This window comes from Centruroides sculpturatus, unplaced genomic scaffold, assembly GCF_000671375.1.
Source record: "Centruroides sculpturatus isolate CEXI.00-Female unplaced genomic scaffold, Cexi_2.0 scaffold740, whole genome shotgun sequence".
In the NCBI taxonomy this organism is placed as follows: Eukaryota; Metazoa; Arthropoda; class Arachnida; order Scorpiones; family Buthidae; genus Centruroides; species Centruroides sculpturatus.
Window position 1 is genome coordinate 408,656 of NW_019385071.1, and position 24,085 is coordinate 432,740.

Genomic DNA, 24,085 nt, shown 5'->3' on the forward strand with positions numbered 1-24,085 from the left:
CCTTTACAGACTATTTTAACGTGCAACAAACGTTACGGTTTATGTCAAAATATTATACTCATTTCATAAAGATTAAAAACTTTACTTCAGTGATATTAAATTCAATGGAGTTAAAATGAGCACTATTAAAAGTTTTTGGAGTGTTTCACTGATTGAACAAGACACTTCTTTATTCTTACTAAAGCATACCATATAGCATTTAAAAAATGATTAATTTTTATATTTATAAGAAATACATCATATTTAGAGAAAACTATATTAGGCTTCAAAATTAATTATTACATCTAGAAACAAATTTTTATAAAATATGGAGAATGCTTTCGGTTTTCTAAAGTTTGGTAAAAATTAACAGATTCTTTCTAACATGCAATGAATCTTTTGCTGTATCTAAAAAGGACAGTGGAAATTTTGCTATTTGCATTATGCAGACTTTTCGACTGCGTAATTGTTGTAACGAGGAAATATTGATCTCTATCAATGCTGTGATTGAAAAAGAATTANTCAAATCGTAAAATATTTTCAAAATTGCTTTAACTTATTATAAATTAAATTTTTCTAAACATGTTTTTTGTATGTATTTCGTTTCTTCAAGTACCTATGTTATGCATTGTTAAAAATCTAAAGCCTATTTAAATTAATTGTTTTAAATATTATGTTTATGCTTATCATTGTAAGGCGTCACTGACTAAAGAAAATATTGATAATAGAAAAACTTTACTTGGTTTTATTCATTTTTATGAGATTTTTACACATTTCACTCAGTTTATCACAGCGGGTGAACGAAATATTAGTTTCCAACTTAGTAAAAACGTACTAAAAACAGTGCTGGTCTTTAGAAGGAAAGTTTTTGTCTGGTTCAGAATTGAAATCGAATCCTCCCAGTATCGCTTGTAATCTACGTCATTCGGCCAATTAGGTTGCCAACAAATAGATCTGATGTAGGAGTTATCAGTTCTGGAAGATAACGGAAACAATAATGCATTCCAATCACCTTTTTTTTGCTACAAAAAACTAGATTCTTACTTGATAAATGCTATTTAGGTTTTTACTTTTTTCACTCCCAGATTTCTCAGCAGGTTTGAAGGAAGAAAAACAGCCATAAAATTCATCCAATTTCGAATTCCGCATTCTGGTCTACAGTCAACGTTCATCAGATATATTTTTCACAAGATATATTGGCATAATTTAAAATCGAAAATAAAATTACAGTAATATTATTTTTTTAAAAAACAATTAAAATAAAGATTCCAATAATGCTCTGATATTAATAAATATTTTACAATAGAGTATTATTCATTTTAATCGCAAATATATGAAAAAATAAATGAATTGCTATTATCTTGAATATTTAATGTGCTAATCTCCAGTTCTAGTTATTGTTATTTTAATTAATGTAAGATATAAACGAAATGACTATTTAGTAAAGTTTAGATTCCTAACGTCCTGCAATTTTCTCTAATTATTATCGAAAATGACATTTAAAATAAAACCAGAAAAAACAATTAAAGTAAATATCAAAATAGGCTTTTATTATATAATAATATATTAAATATACTGCTTCTGTATCTATTTTTTTCAAACATAAATGAAGAATTATTCATTTTTTTATCATTAAATGCTTTATTTTAATAGTTTATATAATTAATTTTTGAAATTTTAAAAATTACATTATAAAATTGACAATAAATAAATATTAAGAAAAATGAAATTTAATGTAGTCAAAATATCTGCAGTTAGATTTATAAAATTAGATTTAAAAAATAATAATAAATAAATACTTTATAATTTTAATTAATTCAATAGTAATACTTTAAAAAAATATTTTAAAAACTTTGACATTCAAATATCATAAAACCTTTTTAAAATAGAAAGAAAATAAAACTAGAAGGAAAAAAGTTTATTAACTTTTTATACATATTAAATTTTTCAATTGCTACAGGGTATATTTAAATATAAAATATCATTGACATAATTAAAGGTTTTACTATTTGTACTTATAAATGTATAATTTTTACATAAGATTTTTAAAATTATACTAATGATATTTCCTCCTTTAATGTTTTAATAATAGGCTATATGAATTATAAAATATTCGTCCAATCAATAAATTTCATTTATATATATAGGGCCTATATTATATATGTTTATGTACTTTATGACGAAAAAGTTTTAAAAATTTTCTTAATAATTTGAATTAAATTTTAAGTAAATATACTTGTACATTATTATTTTTAAGCTCAGCTATGTTTTATTTCTCAATATTTTAATTATTTAACAGCAATGTATTATTTATATAGGTAAAACTATTTTAAAATTAATTTTATAAATCATAGACTTTAAAAATAATTAATTTAAAAGTATATTTATTATTTTAGAATTATTCTACGGAAATATTTCAGAAGAACAGAATTATTCAACAAAATATTATATATATATATATATTATTCATAAGAATAGTATACATATATATCAATATATTGCAGAATTTGTACTGCATTCTGTAATATGTATATATTCTTCCTAAATTATTCTTTGGGAGAAATATATTGCAGAATAAATATAAAATATAAATAAATTTAATTTATTCCTACAAATATAGAACGTGTAAAAAATATTTATAATAATATTCGATTTTGGCTGAATTAATAAAAACTAATTTAAAGAAATGATAAACCAATTGATTATCTTTTTTTAAATACTATTTTTTTTTCAATGAGACCTGCGTCAAATGGTGATAGAAAAATACAGCAGTAGCTAATGAGATGAATAAATAACAATTTTATAGATTTGTATTTCCAGAACAATTTTGAAGCGCCCTCTCTCTCTTTCTGTATGTACAAATCGATAAAATGTGGATATAGGCAACATACAACAGGTCGGTGGAGCACAAGCAAAGTTATTTCAAAGAACATGTTTTTTGTGTGTATTTCGTTTCTTCAAGTACCTATGTTATGCATTGTTAAAAATCTAAAGCCTATTTAAATTAATTGTTTTAAATATTATGTTTATGCTTATCATTGTAAGGCGTCACTGACTAAAGAAAATATTGATAATAGAAAAACTTTACTTGGTTTTATTCATTTTTATGAGATTTTTACACATTTCACTCAGTTTATCACAGCGGGTGAACGAAATATTAGTTTCCAACTTAGTAAAAACGTACTAAAAACAGTGCTGGTCTTTAGAAGGAAAGTTTTTGTCTGGTTCAGAATTGAAATCGAATCCTCCCAGTATCGCTTGTAATCTACGTCATTCGGCCAATTAGGTTGCCAACAAATAGATCTGATGTAGGAGTTATCAGTTCTGGAAGATAACGGAAACAATAATGCATTCCAATCACCTTTTTTTTGCTACAAAAAACTAGATTCTTACTTGATAAATGCTATTTAGGTTTTTACTTTTTTCACTCCCAGATTTCTCAGCAGGTTTGAAGGAAGAAAAACAGCCATAAAATTCATCCAATTTCGAATTCCGCATTCTGGTCTACAGTCAACGTTCATCAGATATATTTTTCACAAAGATATATTGGCACAATTTAAAATCGAAAATAAAATTACAGTAATATTATTTTTTTAAAAAACAATTAAAATAAAGATTCCAATAATGCTCTGATATTAATAAATATTTTACAATAGAGTATTATTCATTTTAATCGCAAATATATGAAAAAATAAATGAATTGCTATTATCTTGAATATTTAATGTGCTAATCTCCAGTTCTAGTTATTGTTATTTTAATTAATGTAAGATATAAACGAAATGACTATTTAGTAAAGTTTAGATTCCTAACGTCCTGCAATTTTCTCTAATTATTATCGAAAATGACATTTAAAATAAAACCAGAAAAAACAATTAAAGTAAATATCAAAATAGGCTTTTATTATATAATAATATATTAAATATACTGCTTCTGTATCTATTTTTTTCAAACATAAATGAAGAATTATTCATTTTTTTATCATTAAATGCTTTATTTTAATAGTTTATATAATTAATTTTTGAAATTTTAAAAATTACATTATAAAATTGACAATAAATAAATATTAAGAAAAATGAAATTTAATGTACTCAAAATATNTATTAAATTTTTCAATTGCTACAGGGTATATTTAAATATAAAATATCATTGACATAATTAAAGGTTTTACTATTTGTACTTATAAATGTATAATTTTTACATAAGATTTTTAAAATTATACTAATGATATTTCCTCCTTTAATGTTTTAATAATAGGCTATATGAATTATAAAATATTCGTCCAATCAATAAATTTCATTTATATATATAGGGCCTATATTATATATGTTTATGTACTTTATGACGAAAAAGTTTTAAAAATTTTCTTAATAATTTGAATTAAATTTTAAGTAAATATACTTGTACATTATTATTTTTAAGCTCAGCTATGTTTTATTTCTCAATATTTTAATTATTTAACAGCAATGTATTATTTATATAGGTAAAACTATTTTAAAATTAATTTTATAAATCATAGACTTTAAAAATAATTAATTTAAAAGTATATTTATTATTTTAGAATTATTCTACGGAAATATTTCAGAAGAACAGAATTATTCAACAAAATATTATATATATATATATATTATTCATAAGAATAGTATACATATATATCAATATATTGCAGAATTTGTACTGCATTCTGTAATATGTATATATTCTTCCTAAATTATTCTTTGGGAGAAATATATTGCAGAATAAATATAAAATATAAATAAATTTAATTTATTCCTACAAATATAGAACGTGTAAAAAATATTTATAATAATATTCGATTTTGGCTGAATTAATAAAAACTAATTTAAAGAAATGATAAACCAATTGATTATCTTTTTTTAAATACTATTTTTTTTTCAATGAGACCTGCGTCAAATGGTGATAGAAAAATACAGCAGTAGCTAATGAGATGAATAAATAACAATTTTATAGATTTGTATTTCCAGAACAATTTTGAAGCGCCCTCTCTCTCTTTCTGTATGTACAAATCGATAAAATGTGGATATAGGCAACATACAACAGGTCGGTGGAGCACAAGCAAAGTTATTTCAAAGCAAGTGGACCTGATGTTCTGGGAATAGAATGGTAAAGTATATTTCTAATATCAATATATTTATATATACACTCATATATATGAAGTATTAGTTTCTATTGGAAGAAAACTAAAGTTTTTCAACTAAAAACTTTATTAAAAATATCTTAATTTATTTCTCGTTTCTCTTAATATCGAAAATGAAACTTCATGATTGATCTTACTTATGGGTATATGCGTAAGTAATAATGTTAGGATCTTAATCACTTTATTACAATAGTAATTTTTAGAATATTTTGTGAAATGTATTAAAAGGAAAAATTAATAAAATTAAGAAATTTATATTATATAATAACAATATTAGTAAAGAATATATAGAATATAATAAGCTTGTGTTATTATCTGTATAAGTAGATGTATATACGTTTTCTTTTAATGAACTGTTTATATCGATTATTTCTATGACACATACTTGTCTGTAAATCCAATTATGAAACTTTTATTTTAAAAGTTAAAAACATTTAACTAGTTTAATTAAAGTAACAGTTAATAAATTTTAAAAATAAGTATTGAAAATCGATTAGTTTTTAATTTAATAACTAACCTATTGAAAAAGAAATAACACATATTTCGATTTTAAATGATGATAAATTAATTTTCAATTTTAGATTTCTATAAATTTTTTAATTAAAATTAATGTAAATTTTATTTTATTTTTAAGCAAAGAAAAAAATAGAATTTATTAGCTACATTTTTATCAAATATTTATTTTACTTATTAATTTAGCTAAATGCTAAATGCTGTAGGGTTTTTATCTAAGAGTTTCTCAGATTTTTCTTGGAAAAATTTTTAAAGTATCAGTCGTTTTAATAGTCAAGAGTATGTACTGTACGTCATAAAATTTTTTCAATACTTTAATTTTTGTTCAAATTGTTTCTTGTTTTATGCTAGAATAAATTTGTATAGATTTTAATAAACCTTAATTTTACATGCAACAATATCTAATATTACTGAATATAGATAATGTCGTGTATCATCAAAATAAAATAATTTCAATTTTTTGTATTAAAATAAATCGAATGGACAAAATTTATAACTATTAAGAACATTTTATTAGGATATTTGTGTTGTTTCAAAAAGTTTTTTATAATTTTTCTAAATAAGAAATTATATATATTGAATGTAGAATAATTTAGAATATTTTTTTTCTAAATTGTTCTATATACGAGTATATAGATATAAATATTCTATTGTTAAAATTGAAATACGATATTTCACTTATGAAATTTATTTATCGAGGGTGTTTAAATTATAAACAATAAATTTTGATAAAATAGATAAATCAGAAATTTTTTCCTGATAAATAATATGTAAATGGTTTCATAATTTTGTCTATTTTTTAATAAACAACAAACACAGTAATGCTGTAATCCACAAAATTAACTTGAAAAATACGTAGGAAGTACTTAATGACATTTTAAATAATATTTAATTATATTGCTGTTAATTTATTTACTAGAAACTCTCTTAATAACTAATAAGCTTATAACATAAGACAAGAATAAAATAAATTACATGTATATAAAATATAAAAATTTATTTCGAATTGTATATATTTTAAAATTACTCATATCTAAAATATTATTATACTTTAAAAAGACACATATATATATATTATNCATTATGGATCATCATCGCATATGTATATGTAAATAAATCTACAAAAAAAAAACAAATTCTGAAGCGAATTTTTTTAAATTGTCTTTAAAATTTCTAATTTTACAAACATTTTTATGTTTGTATAATTGTAAAAAAGCAATATTTTGAAATTATAGGAAATATCTCTGTATTTTTTTTAATTTGATATATCTAAATAATTCTTCAAATATGAAGTAAAATCAAATAGAAGACATGCAAGATTTAGTAGAAATTACTGAATTTGTAACTCGAGAAATTACAGTACTTATAAATATTAATAAATCATAATATTTACTCTCAAGCATTATTATTTACAGAAAAAATATGTAATATATTGTAGAAAGGTGTATTTTTCTTTCCAAGGCAGGAACCACAAACAGTACTTGCCGAAGTACTTTATTCTCTATGGTGTGGTACCATAGAGCCTTATAAAATGCATTTAGAACATTCTTAGCTTCTCATCAGCCGAAATAAGTGCCACTTTGCAACTGAGGGACTAAGAAGGTCCGAAATACATTTTGTAAGGAATTGTTCTATAAATAAATAAAGTACTTCGTCAAACAATCACTTTGTGATTCATCTGTTGAGGAAAAAATACACCTTTATACAATATAAATTACCAGCATTTTTCAAGAGTTTTATAATATAAGACATTGTTAAATTAATTTATTTCTAAATTAAAAAAGTATGAATAAAAAATAATTGATGAAATTCAGTTCCGAAAGACTGACCTATTTAAATATTTTAATTAAATTTTTATTTACTAAATAATCGGTACAATAAAGATATTAAATTCCACATAAAATGAAGTTACTTTATTCAATTATAAGATGTAATAAATCTTTGGAGGAAATGAAGATAAAATTATATTAATTTACGACAAAATTAATTTAAGAATTTTTCTTATTTTTCTTACTGAATTGTTAGAATTTTGAAATATTCATTCAAAGACGGCCTTTGTTTCATATTTCTGAATAGAAAATTTTATTTTTTTAACCAAATATAACAATAAAATTAACTTAAAAACCCGAAATTTATAACACAAGTTTAACTTTATATATAAATTTTTTTATGCTTCGAATTTATAAAACATACAATAAATTAATACTAAAGTTATGTCTAGTTTCTATAAAGCTGAATAATAAAGGATGACTTTATATTTATTAAATTTACTTAAAATTTTATAGTAAAGTAGTAATAATATTTGTTTGGAAAATTAAAATTAATTATTCTATGATGCACTTTAATTATTATAAATTTATAATGTAAACAAAAATTAATATACAGTAATTATAATTCAAATAAACAATTTGATATAAATATATTTAATGTAAGACGTTATATAATTTAATTAAATTTACATAAACTCCAGCTTAATATTAAAATATATATTCTTATAAATTTTAAAAGCAATATAAGTAAAATTTAAAAGAAATACAGTTTTATTTTATGCGAATATTAGAATATGGTTTCAATTTAAATTTCTAGAAACAGAAAAACAATGAAATGATTGATATAAATATAAACAGAATTTATTTCAGATTTTATGTGTTGTATATATCGGTATTTTAGTTGATATTTACTTCAAAAATCGATATATTTTTTTTGTTAAGAGTTTGCAAATTTAAAAATAATGATTGATTTTAGCTCTTAAAATACTGCTGAATTACTAAAATTTATCTTATTACCAATTTCTTAGTAAAAATTACATAAATGAATAAACGGATCTATGATTTCATTCATATTAATGCGAAGATCTAATTTAAAAAATAATAAAAACTGAAATAATAATTGTATTTGTTCGGATAAAGGGAATAAGTTGGCAAATAAATTAATATTAAAAAAAAACTGCATTCAAAGCAAAATGAATACAATAAATTCTAAGAGAATTAATGCATGGATGCAAGAAGGAGAGGGTAAATCAAGTAGTTATCCTCTTGGCAATAAGTTAATTCCCTAGAACCAAATAACGGATCCAAAAAATTTTTCTCTTGAAAAAAATTCTAACAGTGTTCGAAACTTACAATTTTCTTTTCATTAATTTCTCAACATTTAAACACGTTTTGTTGTAATATTAATTTTAAATAGTCTGTACATACTTTATTTTTTAAATAAGTAAAATTTTCAATTTATTCTCTTTTTAATTATCAAATTTTTANTTGAAAAGTAAAAATTGATTGTTTTCATAACATAAAATCCAATTTTTCACCATGACTTAGTATTAATATAAATGCATAAAATTATTAAAAAGATACCGAAATAAAAATACCCGTTATTATCTATTTACCATTATATGTATTATGTCACGTAACTTCACGATCAGTCAATATTTTATATTTACAAAAATAGATCCTATCATAAGAATAAACTTATATATGTTTATATATTTACTATTCCTTAATATTTAAAGTATGTATTGAATAAATAAAATGTTATTAATGAAAAAATATAATATTAAAATATAAATTATTCCACAACAAAATTAGATTGTCTCGTATCAAACTTTGAATTTAAATTTAGTTAAGAATTTTTAACAATATCTTTCCTTTTTCAATAGAAATTGATTCAGTCTACATTATTTAAAACGTCAAATATTTTCTTTTCTCAAATAAGTTCAATCTTGTTTTTTTTGACTTAGCCTACTTGTTATTGTATTATTTTTATTATCGATTCCTGTCTTATGTTGCTTATTTAAATATCGATAAATTCTATATATATACATAGTACAGTACATACCTGTATTATAGAACTATTGTAAAAAGTATATTTAATCAAAAGCAATATAAAATTTTACAGCTATTTAGCAATAAGCTAAGCAATGAAGAAAGTTACATAAAAATTATTGTTACAGTGTTGTAGTTATAACTATATAATGTTGGAATATAGCAATGTTTGTATACAGCATATAATGTTTGCTGTATGCAAACATTATATAGCTGTAACTACAACGAGGTAGCAAAGTAAAACATAATCCTGCTTAATAATTAATTTGGCAAATAAAATATTCAATTAGTTATAACTTTTAATATAGTATTCGATTTTTTTTCATTCTTAAATATATCTAAATTTCTTTCATTTTCAATTGTATTGTATTTCTAAAGAATCTTAATATAATATCTATATATAGATAGTGTGGTTTAACATAATTGAATTAGATCTGCATGTATATAAATAATAAAAGTATATATTAAAAAATTTCATTTTTCGAGTCTGCATAACACGTAATTCATATAATCTAATTTAATATGCAGTTGCATTCGTTCTGAAAACAAATATACAATATTGAAATAGTTGAAAGGCAGACATCTTTCAGCTGTTCTATTATCTTCTTCAAAGCTTATTATTCGATTGAAACAATTTTTTTTTTTTATAAGTCAACATTGAACTGTTTATAGGTTAGATATGGCGTATAAAATAATTTGAAATGGTTTCAAAATTTCATTTTCTTGATAACATATGTATTTCAGGATATCCTGTAAAAAATAATCTTAATATCTACAATGTAAAGGCTTTCAATGAATTTAGTAGGATTGACGAATGACTTTGTTTCAAGAATGAAATAAAACGATATTATCGCTATTATGTTTTTATAAACTATAAATACAAAATATTTTCTTATCGTTTAATGTAAAATTTTCTAATTCTTAGCATTTATTAATAATTCAAAATTTCAATTTTAAGATTAACTCTAGATTCTTGATTACGAATGACAGTCATAATTTTATTTTTATGCCGTGAATATCAATATTTTTAAAGATTTCAATATGTTTCATATTATAATCGTAATTAAACTGGTACGAATTTTAGTACCAAATACATTTTACATTGCGCGACTATTTAATATTTACATAATTATTTTATATTTGCAAATGTGATGAAAATAATTCTTTTGCATTCTCTATATAAAATTTTTGTTTTTATAAAAATACTTAAAATAATGGAAATAAAAAAAATATGTATTTTATTTCTCTGTTTACTGTTATAAAATATGGATGTGTATTTTGTTACCTTTTTGCATAACAGAAATACATTTCTAAAAATCTATTTCCAAATATTTTAAATCAGGGATTCTCAACGAGATCGATATTGATCCCTTGAGAGTAGATCGACCTATCAAAAGGGTCGATACTTGCTTATGCAAAAGATCGAAGAGATTCGATGAGTAAATTAAATAATAACATATTTAATGCTAACTATTAAAGCATATATCCAGCAAGCTGTGATTTTTACGAAAGTAAAACGACTATAATAAACCAAAAACTAGCTCCGATTTTTCTTACCAATCAAAAATATTTGGTAAACTAATTGCTATTTATCTATGCTTTCTGATTATTTTTAGTATATACTTACATACGTAACCATGATCGGACCCGACAGAAAATTAGGCCCAAGAAAAACGCAACAATATAGACCCACAGTCATTCAAAAATTTTATACGTACAAGATAAAAGTTTTAAAAATTATAATGAGAAAAATATAACATTAATACAATAATTAAAACACGTTACATTAACGTACTGTATGTTTTAATAAATTACTGTACCATCTTTTCATTCATAATTGCTTCATTTTCTATTCTCATAAATATATCCTTTTTCTGACGACCTTAGCGTAAATGCTTCCAAACGACATTAGCTTAAATTATTACGAACTCTATTTTCAATATATTTTAATTTCGAAAATGATCTTTCACAAAATACTGAGTACATAATACAGTTAAAATGAATTTATATGCTGAAAATATATTTGCATATGCTAAAGCAGTGTTTCTCAACCTCTAACGAATCGTCGCCCCCTTCAACGTAGTATCGCCCCCTTCAATAAAACCGTTACCTATTATCGCCCCCTTCACTTCAAAATTCCGATGCCCAGGGCCAAGGCTAACGCCAAATTCGTACTGCATTGAATAGACTAGTGACTAGGCTAGTATATTCTTATTTGTTTAATTATTGTACAATATAACGAATAAAATATCTAATTGTTCTTAATTGAACTGTGCTAAAGTGTGCAAATGAAATGTTTGCAATACTACATAACGACATTAGCTAAGGGCTCCATTGAAAACAGTCCATTTTTGGCAAAATCCAATCGTTTTGTTTGTAAAAATTTCTTTGACACATTAATTATTCATTTTTTTACTTATCAAACTAGATAAACTCTGGAATTTAAGAAATAAAATTTTATAAAAATTATTTTGATCTAAATAAAAAAACCATTATAAATGGCATTGTTTATAAAATATCGACTATTAAAACTTGTTACTCGGTCCACGATTACGTTATATCTGTTTTAAAAAAATACCAATTTTTCTTTTCCCAATTTCTTCATTTACATGTTTTCTTCGGCCATCCGACCGGCCAGTATTTTTTTTAATTAGCATGAATGTGTAGGCTATACATTTTACTGTGCATGTTCTCTACGGATCGCGGTCATGCAACAATGTAACAAGAGACAAATGCAATGTGAAATAGAGCAAGGAACAAAAGTAAGAAACATGTTACTATCAATAAAACAATATCTAAATTACATTCTATATTTCGTCTTTATATCAATATTACAATTATCTCATTGAAATAAGTCATTTATTAAATAAGTTATTAAATATTCTGATTCAAAAATAATACGAGAAAGTTAAAGATTTGTTTTTAACGACAATATTTGAAGTTTATTTGTAATCTTTCATTTATAACTGTAGCAAAATATTTATTTCTTAATTGTAACTTACTTTGAAAATTTCCAAACAAACTTTCATTAAAATATTAAAAAAAAAAATTATGAGAAATGGCGACTTAATATATTTTATTTAAAACTTTAATTTATTTATATTTTCCTTTTCAATGCAGTTTAAAAGAATAATAATATGATCACGCAATCCATTCATCTTCAATTATATGTTTAATTAAGATAGTATTCACATTAATTTTCCAACATTTAGAATATAATTTACCTTTAAATTCTCAATAAAAACTTTTGTTATTTAGAAACTTTCAATTGAATCGTGCATAAAAGTTTTGTAGGAAAACTACAGCTTACCCCGGAACAAAGATGAAATTATAAAAAGTTTATTAATTTTTCTAGTTTTTACAATAACAAAATCGATTAAAAAATAATAAAGAATTCTTATAATGAGTGATAATTTATTCTATAACAACTGTTATTATTCTACGTTGTCATTACATTTTAAATGATAATTAGAAAAGAGAAAGAGCATTACTATCTTATAAATATCAAATAAAAGAAAGTATATGAGATAATAAAAAATTTTAACGTAGGCCTATATATATCACAAACGAGTTTGTATTTTTGTCAAAACTTGATAAAATACAAACTTTTTACCACCATAATATGTGATCGATAGCTCAAACATATTTAATAATAAATATAGGCTTGATTTTACAATGTAGTTTAGCAGAAATATAATAAAAATCACTCAAATTATTAAGTACAGAAACATTATTTATTAGTCAATGAGTTAATAAGTAAGTTATTAATAAGTCAGTAAGTACAGTACAATATTATGTGGTTACAACAATGAGAACTACCAGATTAGTTTTTGTATTGGATACCTAAATGAATTTTTAATTATATTTATTATATTAATATTCATTTTGAACAATTTTTTCTTTAAATTGAAATAATAAAACTTATCACTTTAAAAGTTGTTTAAAAGCTTATTAGCCTACCTAAAGAAACTTATCGTCTTTATTACAGCTTAATCACTTTCAAGAAACTCTTTAACAAATATTTATTTTTCTTTATACGTGTATTTGACAAGCTGTTTACACAGATATAAACATACGTAGCTAAATTATTTTTTTAAAATAAATTCTGCATTGAACACATTATATACGATTATAAACATACGATAATCAATCTGTAAAAAAGAGTGTAAACTAGAATTTCTAATTAAATCAACTTTAAAAATAAATAGTTTTAAATTAATAATTCTTAATTAATAACGTTAGTACTTTTAAATAAACTTTTATATAGCATCATTTCCTTTGTTCAATTGATAAGGGTTTTGTCGGCACGATTTAAACACAGACCTAACAAAATGCTTTTTATTATATCGTTCATTCCAAAGAAAATAGAAGAGGAATTAACCAAACTAATTTATTTTGACATTAAAATCAATGCTTATTCACGGGTTCTTAATGCTCCTAACGAATCTCTAGATAAGCTTTATTTTATGTCCTGTCATTTTAAAGTATTATACGTTTAATTTATTATTCTTAAGAAAAGATATAATAAAATTCCATAAATAATTAAGTGATTTAATAAATTCTGTTTAAAATTATTTATGTAATTTAATTTTTTATTGAAATAATGAAGTTTATTCTATACTAACTTCTTCAATTCAAATGTGTGTCAATAGAACAATAATAATTTATAGTAATTGTCACTTATATAAGCACTTATTTTTCTATTAACGTATATACAATTCGATTTTTTCATAAATTTAGCATTAGATAGGTTATTTTATTGTTATGTAATTAAAACTATTTTAAAAGGCTATTCTTATTTTTTTTTATAGTTCTATAACATTTAATTCATATTTTTGTCATATTAAAACTATTTTAAATAGGACTTTTATATAAAAACCATTATGGATCATCATCGCATATGTATATGTAAATAAATCTACAAAAAAAAACAAATTCTGAAGCGAATTTTTTAAAATTGTCTTTAAAATTTCTAATTTTACAAACATTTTTATGTTTGTATAATTGTAAAAAAGCAATATTTTGAAATTATAGGAAATATCTCTGTATTTTTTTTTTACTTTGATATATCTAAATAATTCTTCAAATGTGAAGTAAAATCAAATAGAAGACATGCAAGATTTAGTAGAAATTACTGAATTTGTAACTCGAGAAATTACAGTACTTATAAATATTAATAAATCATAATATTTACTCTCAAGCATTATTATTTACAGAAAAAATATGTAATATATTGTAGAAAGGTGTATTTTTCTTTCCAAGGCAGGAACCACAAACAGTACTTGCCGAAGTACTTTATTCTCTATGGTGTGGTACCATAGAGCCTTATAAAATGCATTTAGAACATTCTTAGCTCCTCATCAGCCGAAATAAGTGCCACTTTGCAACTGAGGGACTAAGAAGGTCCGAAATACATTTTGTAAGGAATTGTTCTATAAATAAATAAAGTACTTCGTCAAACAATCACTTTGTGATTCATCTGTTGAGGAAAAAATACACCTTTATACAATATAAATTACCAGCATTTTTCAAGAGTTTTATAATATAAGACATTGTTAAATTAATTTATTTCTAAATTAAAAAAGTATGAATAAAAAATAATTGATGAAATTCAGTTCCGAAAGACTGACCTATTTAAATATTTTAATTAAATTTTTATTTACTAAATAATCGGTACAATAAAGATATTAAATTCCACATAAAATGAAGTTACTTTATTCAATTATAAGATGTAATAAATCTTTGGAGGAAATGAAGATAAAATTATATTAATTTACGACAAAATTAATTTAAGAATTTTTCTTATTTTTCTTACTGAATTGTTAGAATTTTGAAATATTCATTCAAAGACGGCCTTTGTTTCATATTTCTGAATAGAAAATTTTATTTTTTTAACCAAATATAACAATAAAATTAACTTAAAAACCCGAAATTTATAACACAAGTTTAACTTTATATATAAATTTTTTTATGCTTCGAATTTATAAAACATACAATAAATTAATACTAAAGTTATGTCTAGTTTCTATAAAGCTGAATAATAAAGGATGACTTTATATTTATTAAATTTACTTAAAATTTTATAGTAAAGTAGTAATAATATTTGTTTGGAAAATTAAATTTAATTATTCTATGATGCACTTTAATTATTATAAATTTATAATGTAAACAAAAATTAATATACAGTAATTATAATTCAAATAAACAATTTGATATAAATATATTTAATGTAAGACGTTATATAATTTAATTAAATTTACATAAACTCCAGCTTAATATTAAAATATATATTCTTATAAATTTTAAAAGCAATATAAGTAAAATTTAAAAGAAATACAGTTTTATTTTATGCGAATATTAGAATATGGTTTCAATTTAAATTTCTAGAAACAGAAAAACAATGAAATGATTGATATAAATATAAACAGAATTTATTTCAGATTTTATGTGTTGTATATATCGGTATTTTAGTTGATATTTACTTCAAAAATCGATATATTTTTTTTGTTAAGAGTTTGCAAATTTAAAAATAATGATTGATTTTAGCTCTTAAAATACTGCTGAATTACTAAAATTTATCTTATTACCAATTTCTTAGTAAAAATTACATAAATGAATAAACGGATCTATGATTTCATTCATATTAATGCGAAGATCTAATTTAAAAAATAATAAAAACTGAAATAATAATTGTATTTGTTCGGATAAAGGGAATAAGTTGGCAAATAAATTAATATTAAAAAAAAACTGCATTCAAAGCAAAATGAATACAATAAATTCTAAGAGAATTAATGCATGGATGCAAGAAGGAGTGGGTAAATCAAGTAGTTATCCTCTTGGCAATAAGTTAATTCCCTAGAACCAAATAACGGATCCAAAAAATTTTTCTCTTGAAAAAAATTCTAACAGTGTTCGAAACTTACAATTTTCTTTTCATTAATTTCTCAACATTTAAACACGTTTTGTTGTAATATTAATTTTAAATAGTCTGTACATACTTTATTTTTTAAATAAGTAAAATTTTCAATTTATTCTCTTTTTAATTATCAAATTTTTAATATATTTTTAAAGAAAAATTAGTTTTACTCATTGAAAATTTCTAAAGTCCTACCGAAACACTTTATAATTTTGTATGCTTAATAAATGACATTCTATGTTTTAGTAATACTTAATATATATATATTTTTTAATTTTAGATTTTTATTTATTAACAGAAAAATGTAAAAAACTTTATTGTATTTATTGAACTTCTCTAACATATTCAATACTTTGTTACGAATAAGAATTTTATTTTCTAACCTTATTTTATTTATTTAGAATTTTACTTTTTATATAATTATTTTTTATGGAATAAATTTTGCAGTAATACTATTTACAACAGGCATTATTCATAAGCACATAACAGTATTGACTTTTAAAATATTTAACAGATTTAATTTTGACTTTAATAATTATAACATAATTAATAAATTTAATGAAATCGATTCATAACGTAATTTAACCGGATTTTCATTATATCATGGCTTTTAGTTTCGAAGACCGATTGTTTATCTTTAACAAAATTAATCGTTGCTTTCTCGGAATCATTGATTTTGGACTATGTCAAAATTATTAAATAATGTTTAAAATACATTTTTATTAAAATTCTCTAATTTATATTTGTACTTATAACCATAATAAATTAAAATCTGTAAGCATTTTTATTTATTACATTATTAAAAGTATTAAGATAATAAATTTAATTAGGATTTTTTAAAATAAAATTATAAATTTTATAAAATTCTTCTTAGAATTATAAAAATCCAGCAATTAATTGCGTAAATTTTCCGGCATGAGTTAAAACTATGTGTGGCGCTATTTTTTACGAGATTTTTATTTTAAATTTTTTTATATTATTAATTATTATACAATGACATAAAGCTTAATTTTGAGGGTTGAGATAAGTTTTATTTTTAAAAAACTGTAAGTGCTAATAACGAGTAAAATCAAGTCTGTCTTCACTCTGACAAATGACTCCATCCTCGATCTTAAACACCAAAATTTAATAGCATCAATCCCCTAATACACAGGAGTTATTAAGCTACAAATTGGGTAAACAAAATCGTGCCCCCATACACATTAACATCTGTTGTACTGTACAGTACATGCAGAGATCCCCAACTTTTTTCATTTCTCGACGTTTCAAGGTATCCTCTGAGTCTAAAAATGTAAAAGTATTGGGAGAATTATTTTTTGTCCGAGTGCCATAATTCCCTTTATTATATATAACTGTCGGAAAGTAAAAATTAACTATAACTATATCATTATTAATCTTAAAAACAATGTTATTAATTTAAATTTCTTTACAGATTATCAACTAATGAAGTTCAGAAATAAAAGCATTTGTTTACTTACCTGCCTATTTACTAAGACATACTAAATAAATCATGATCATTCAAGCTGAAGATGAAAAATACAATTTTACATCGGGTCATATTTTACTTTTTAAAAATAACAATAACTTTACTACGATAGTTATATCAATAATACTAGGTTTGTTGATTCTGGCAACAATCATTGGCAATATCTTTGTCATCAGTGCTGTTTTAATAGATAAAAATCTTCGAACTGTGAGAAATTATTTAGTTTTATCATTGGCAATAGCCGATTTGATGGTTGCTTGTCTCGTAATGCCCCTTAGTGCTGTTAATGAAGTGAATCAAGAATGGACGTTAGGACCGGCGTTATGTGATATTTGGACATTTTGCGATGTTTTATGCTGTACCGCTTCTATTCTTCACTTATTATCCATTGCTGTAGACCGATATTGGTCAGTAACAAATATGGATTATGCAAGACAAAGAAATGCTTGCCAAATTTATTTGATGATTTTATTTGTGTGGATTACAGCCATTGTGATATCGGTAGCTCCAGTTTTTGGTTGGAAGGATCCAGATTTTAAAAAGCGTCTGGAAGAAGATAAAAAATGTTTAGTAAGCCAAGATTTAGCTTATCAAATTTTTGCCACCTTTTCCAGCTTCTTCGTTCCATTGATAATTATCTTAATATTGTATTGGAGAATTTATCAAGTAGCCCGAAATAGAATTCGCAGAAACCCACGTAACAAAGCCATGTTTCTGATTAAACTTCAGAGCAACAAACAAATAACAGAGTGCGAAATCAATAATAAATTTGGTAAACTTTTAATATTAGCTAAAAGAGAAAATAAAAAATGTAAAGAGACTTCAGATTTTAAACGTGAAAAAAAAGCTGCAAAAACTCTTGCGATTATAACAGGTGTATTTGTAATTTGTTGGTTCCCATTTTTCGTCATGGCTCTCGTCATGCCTATTTGTAGATCATGTCAACCAAATGATTACATTTTCAGTTTCCTTCTATGGCTGGGTTATGCTAACAGCATGCTAAATCCTATCATTTATACAATATTCAGTCCAGATTTCAGACAAGCTTTTAAAAGGTTATTTAGATTAACCTAAAAATATTTTCTAAAAGAAACAAAAATAAAATTTTTCATAGACTATATATTTCAATATACAGTATACTTTTCTTCGTAACAAAAATAAGACTTTTAGGAAAAATAATATCAATATTAATAACTTTTATTTATATGTTAATGTCTACATTTTAGTGCATTATTTTAAGTAAATTCTAGATTATATTAATTGTTAATAAAATATTTAATGATTTGTGTTATGGTTTTAAACTTGACAAAATAAAACTTATATCAGCGAGAAAAAGTGTATATCTAATTTTATTTAACACAGTTGACATTTACAAGTATCAGAAAGAAAAAATCAACGACGGATGACTGAGACGGTTAAGGTTTTAAACCCATCATTCTGGGGTTCCGAGATCGAATCAGTGTGGGCAAAAATTTCGAAGAATTTTTTATTATGTCGGGCCCATTTCCCACTATCCGGCGGAAGAGAGAAAAATTGTCGCAAAATAAGTATCTTACATTAAAATTTAAATAAAACGCAAGTTCAGTAGAAAAATAAATTATAATTTTATTTTATAAACTAGCTGATAAGCCCAGCGTTGCTCGGGAAAAAAGTAACGATAGCGAAGATTAAGGTTATTACAGTACATTATAGTCAATCTTACCCGTTTTCTCAAAATGCAAGAATTAGGTTGCCCTGCTTCCAGACTAATTAGAAAATTTTTAGATGGATCTAAAAATATGTTCGATTTCTCACAAAAAACCGCATCTGCACCTGTAAATCTTGCACGTCGCTTTCTCTTAACACTTCAATTGTTACTTAACCACTTCCATTGTTAACATTTCCCCCGAGGGAGGAACTTCGAAAAATCCCTTCTTAGTGTACATTCTCGTGATGTACCCTATTAAAACGTAATCAAAAACGCAAAAAACCGCATCTAAAATAGTATAATAGAAGCCGAGTTCTTCATGGGAAGCCTTAATCCTGTCCCTCTCTCTCGCGGGGAAAATTTCGAAAAATCCCTTCTTACTGTACAGTACGTTCTCATGACGCACCCTAACTGTGTACCAAATTTCAACCTTCAACTCCTAACCGTTTGGGCTCTGCGCTTATTATTATTCGGAGTGGCTATTTCAAAGGGCAATTTTGGCAACTAAAAATAATATTGTCGACGATATCAACTTTAATATTCAAAAGAAAATTCAGAACTGGCAAGAGCTCCTCCTCTTTTAAGTTTGGGCATTGTATAAAATATAAATCAAATCAACTTTTTATTAACAAATACACTAAGTACACTTTACGTAGTTTTCACACTTTGTTTTCGATTTATATTCAGTCACTGTATCACTTTGACTACTCACACTTCACTATTTGTTTTTATTCACTCACTGCACTACTTTGGAATTTTCACTTCTTCTTTTTCACTGATAAGAAACTGACGTTCGAACCCACGACGGATCTTGCTTTGTATACCCCCACCAATGAGTAGTCCCACCCATACAAAAAAGGCTTCGAATGGTCCACAATGTTCCAGAACATTCCACAACATTCGAGAGTGTTCTGGAATGTTCCACAATGATCTGGGATGTTCCCGAACGTTCCAGAACATTCCGGAACATTCTGGAATGCTGTGGAATGCTCTCGAATGCCTGACTGNAAAAAAAAAAAAAATTCGGGGGTAATTTCTGTATGCATGGATGGCTATTAGTGTGGGAGGGGACAGAATTTTGTTTACCCTCTTTGAAGCTTAATAAATTATATATTTCGTCGAAAATTCGTGAAATTTTGCAAGGAGGTTTATTTATTAGTGGGATTGATGCTATTAAATTTTAGTGATTAAAGTCCAAGTGATAGGGAGATAAAGGGGGTCGTGTATCTCCAGTACGGTTGGACTTAATGACGATTTTACTCGTTATTAGCATTTATAATTTTTTATAAAACCCATTCTTACCCTCAAAATGAAGTCTTTTGCCATTTTATAATAGTTAAAATTATACGTTTTACTCTAAAATTATATCGTTTTACTCTGCTATTTACTCTGCTATATCTTCGGTGTTTTATGATATCTTCTTAGTTACGTGATCTCGAGCATCTTATAGAGAGCATTAAACGTATGTATATTAGTGTTGCAACGAATAGCCGAATATTCGGCCAAACTATTCGGCTTGATTAACGCACGTACGAAAATTGGCGCGCAAACCGCATTATGGCAAGGACCCTGCTCTCTATTGACCCACTGTCACTACGCTTCGCCAATCGCGTTAATTCTTGACAGTTCAGACAAGAGCGTCATGGCAGTATGTGAGAAGTGATGATATCAAATGTGGATAACAATAAAATGATCTACACGTGTAAATAACGGAAGAAGAACAGAGAAGGACCGCAAAGTGAAAATGTGAAAATAAATATGAAATTGAGTTGATAACATAATCGAACAAGTCGATTATGTTATCAACTCAATAAGCTCCTCGAACAAGTCGAGACAGCTTATTGGCGCGAAATTCGCGGCCATGAATGCCAAACAAACAATTGTTGTCATAGACTTCGGAAAGCTAAATGCTTGTAATGAAAGTCACTTAGCGTGCACGGGCGAAAGCCTGAGGTCGTTCGGGCTACCAAGCTGTTTCGAATCTGTGAAATCATAACTGTGACTTATAACGACGTCCTATCTGTCTCTTTTCTCCGTTATCACCAGGCTATGAGTCACGTAATTGTAAAATGGGAACTCCACGACGGAAAAGTGACGAATCGAAAGTATCGTGAGCGCGTATTATGATGTATGCACAGGCATACATGGATTAAAGAGATAGAGGAAAGAGAAAGGGAAAAGCAAAGACGAGCGCTTAAAAAGAACGATAGGCAGGGTCAGACCCTCAGATGTGCGACGATTCTCGAACGAATAGGTGTGTACGTGTGCTGATCTTTGTAATTTTAAATTGTAAATACAAGTGACTAATATTATGTTCTTTTTTATTTTGTGCATTTTATAAGTTATAAATAAATATAAACAAACAACACTAACCTGATAACATTAAATCTAAACACCAAAATGATTAATTTACCGTGTTTTTGTTATTTCTTACTCTTGTTTTTAGGTATTCGGTATTCGGCCGAATAACGAAAAATAGGCCGAATAGCGAATAGTAACCGAATATTCGTTACATCACTAATGTATATATAATTATATGTATAATAGCTAGTGATAAATGTAGATTAAAATAATGAGACTACTTTTCCGGCTTGTAAAAATGAGAAACAACTTACAAAGAAACGTAGAAATCAAGTAGATCGATTCCGGTTTTTGTGGTAAGCACCCGAGAATTCCGTTTGTTTCCGGTCAACTATTCTTTCAATTATTATTGCTTCAATTATATACCAGGTATATATATTAAACGACAGCATATAAAACTTTCTTTCAATTTTGATATTATATATATACTTTAAAAACAAATTTGATAATTTCTATATAATTTGGTAATTTACATTTTNTGTTCTGGAATGTTCCACAATGATCTGGGATGTTCCCGAACGTTCCAGAACATTCCGGAACATTCTGGAATGCTGTGGAATGCTCTCGAATGCCTGACTGTTCTAGAGGGCGAAACTTCCAGCCCTTACATCTTCAACAGCACGCTCTTCAGGTAAAAACGGGAACCTTCCTCATCGATGGGAGATAGAGGGCTACCACACCATATAACTCCCTTGAACGTACCGGCACTCGTTTTTGAGTTTTAGCGGCACGCAAATTGTACACTTACCTTTATTATAAATATTGATTGATGATGATTAGACCTGTATAAAATTATAGGCCTTAGTATACAGAGATAGAGTTGTAATATTCGTGATTAAATGGCTTTTGATCAAGCGATAAGAACCGTTTTTAAAACAGTCTTAAATATATCTGTTAACTAACTTTTGTGTCATCCCCAGGTTTAAAAAATTTACCAAAGTCGTCAATATCTAAATTCAGACAATATAATTTCGAAATTATATTTTAAGACTTGGTACATCACATGGAAATTTATATAGATTATATAATTTGATATAATACTACTTCCACTAAAAAAATATAATGTAGCATTATAATTCAAAAATGCGTTTAAAATATGCTAGAAATTCTCTATTTTGAAAATAACAGAAATAAGTTAAATTCATATGATAATTTGAAATGCAAATATTTTTATTCATGCTTATTTTATATATAAAGTTATTTAAAGAACTAGATATTTTATAGGCCGCTACATCTTTAAAATGTAGTTTTTACCACTACTTAAAAATACTAATTTTTGACGATTATTTAATTGTTTAATCTTATATAACAGTCGTAAATCTTATTTGAAAAAGTATTTTGCATCTTGAATTTATACAAATCAATAAAACTAACAGGAATCACTAAACTGCTAATATATTATTATTACGTCATCTAAATTTAATGAAAATTGATTGAAAACTTAAGATACGGTATATGTATAATTGGGAATTTTAATGAAATAATAAATAAAATTTCTATCATCCTAAATCTGCTCTAATCCAAACACTGTTAATTCGAATCAACTGTTTTTCCGATAAATATTTCAATGATAAACCGAAATAAATCACAAATTATCTTTTCAAACTGAGACGAAATTGTTAAATTAATACATATTAGACATTTTCACATAAATAAATGATTGTTCAAGAGTTAGTTTTCTCATCATTGCATACCTTGGGTATGTCACGCGATCCAGTATTTGATATCACTAATCCAAACAATCCCTGACAATAATTATTTCGGATTACCAAGAGTTTATTTTACTTATTAATAAAAATGACAATATCAATATTATGATGAATAAAATTTAGCCTATATTTTTTTTATTATTATTTATTATTTTGAAGATAAAGTTTGTAATTTATTTTCAAAAATTCGAATAAAAAGGTTTAAGTCGTCGTTAAAATATTTATATTTAAACGAAAAAAAAAAAAACAGAAAAAGAAATAGATATGCGGATGTCCAAGGCGATTAAAGTGTGAAACTACCGCTCTGGAGCTACGGCATCAATTCCGTGTAAACAACACTAGGAATTTTTCATGAGCGGTTCATGAAAAGTTCCTGACAATTGGTCTCTTTCGGACAATAAATTGGTCCTCGTTCCTCGCCTCCCATATTTTTTATTGATAGTAGGATTGATCAAAC

At 24.8% G+C, this 24,085-nt stretch overlaps 1 protein-coding gene across 1 annotated transcript; it reads left to right on the plus strand.

Annotated features, from left to right (window-relative positions):
• Positions 1-5,058: 5,058 nt before the first annotated feature.
• Positions 5,059-18,994, plus strand: LOC111634215 (5-hydroxytryptamine receptor-like). Its single transcript, XM_023378937.1, has 2 exons — positions 5,059-5,101; positions 17,818-18,994. The coding sequence occupies exon 2, from the start codon at positions 17,896-17,898 to the stop codon at positions 18,943-18,945; it is 1,050 nt and encodes a 349-aa protein (XP_023234705.1). The 5' UTR covers positions 5,059-5,101; positions 17,818-17,895; the 3' UTR covers positions 18,946-18,994.
• Positions 18,995-24,085: the final 5,091 nt, after the last annotated feature.

Excerpts from the sequence above, each read along its gene's own strand:
- LOC111634215 (XM_023378937.1), top strand. The coding sequence starts at position 17,896 with ATGATCATTCAAGCTGAAGATGAAAAATACAATTTTACATCGGGTCAT.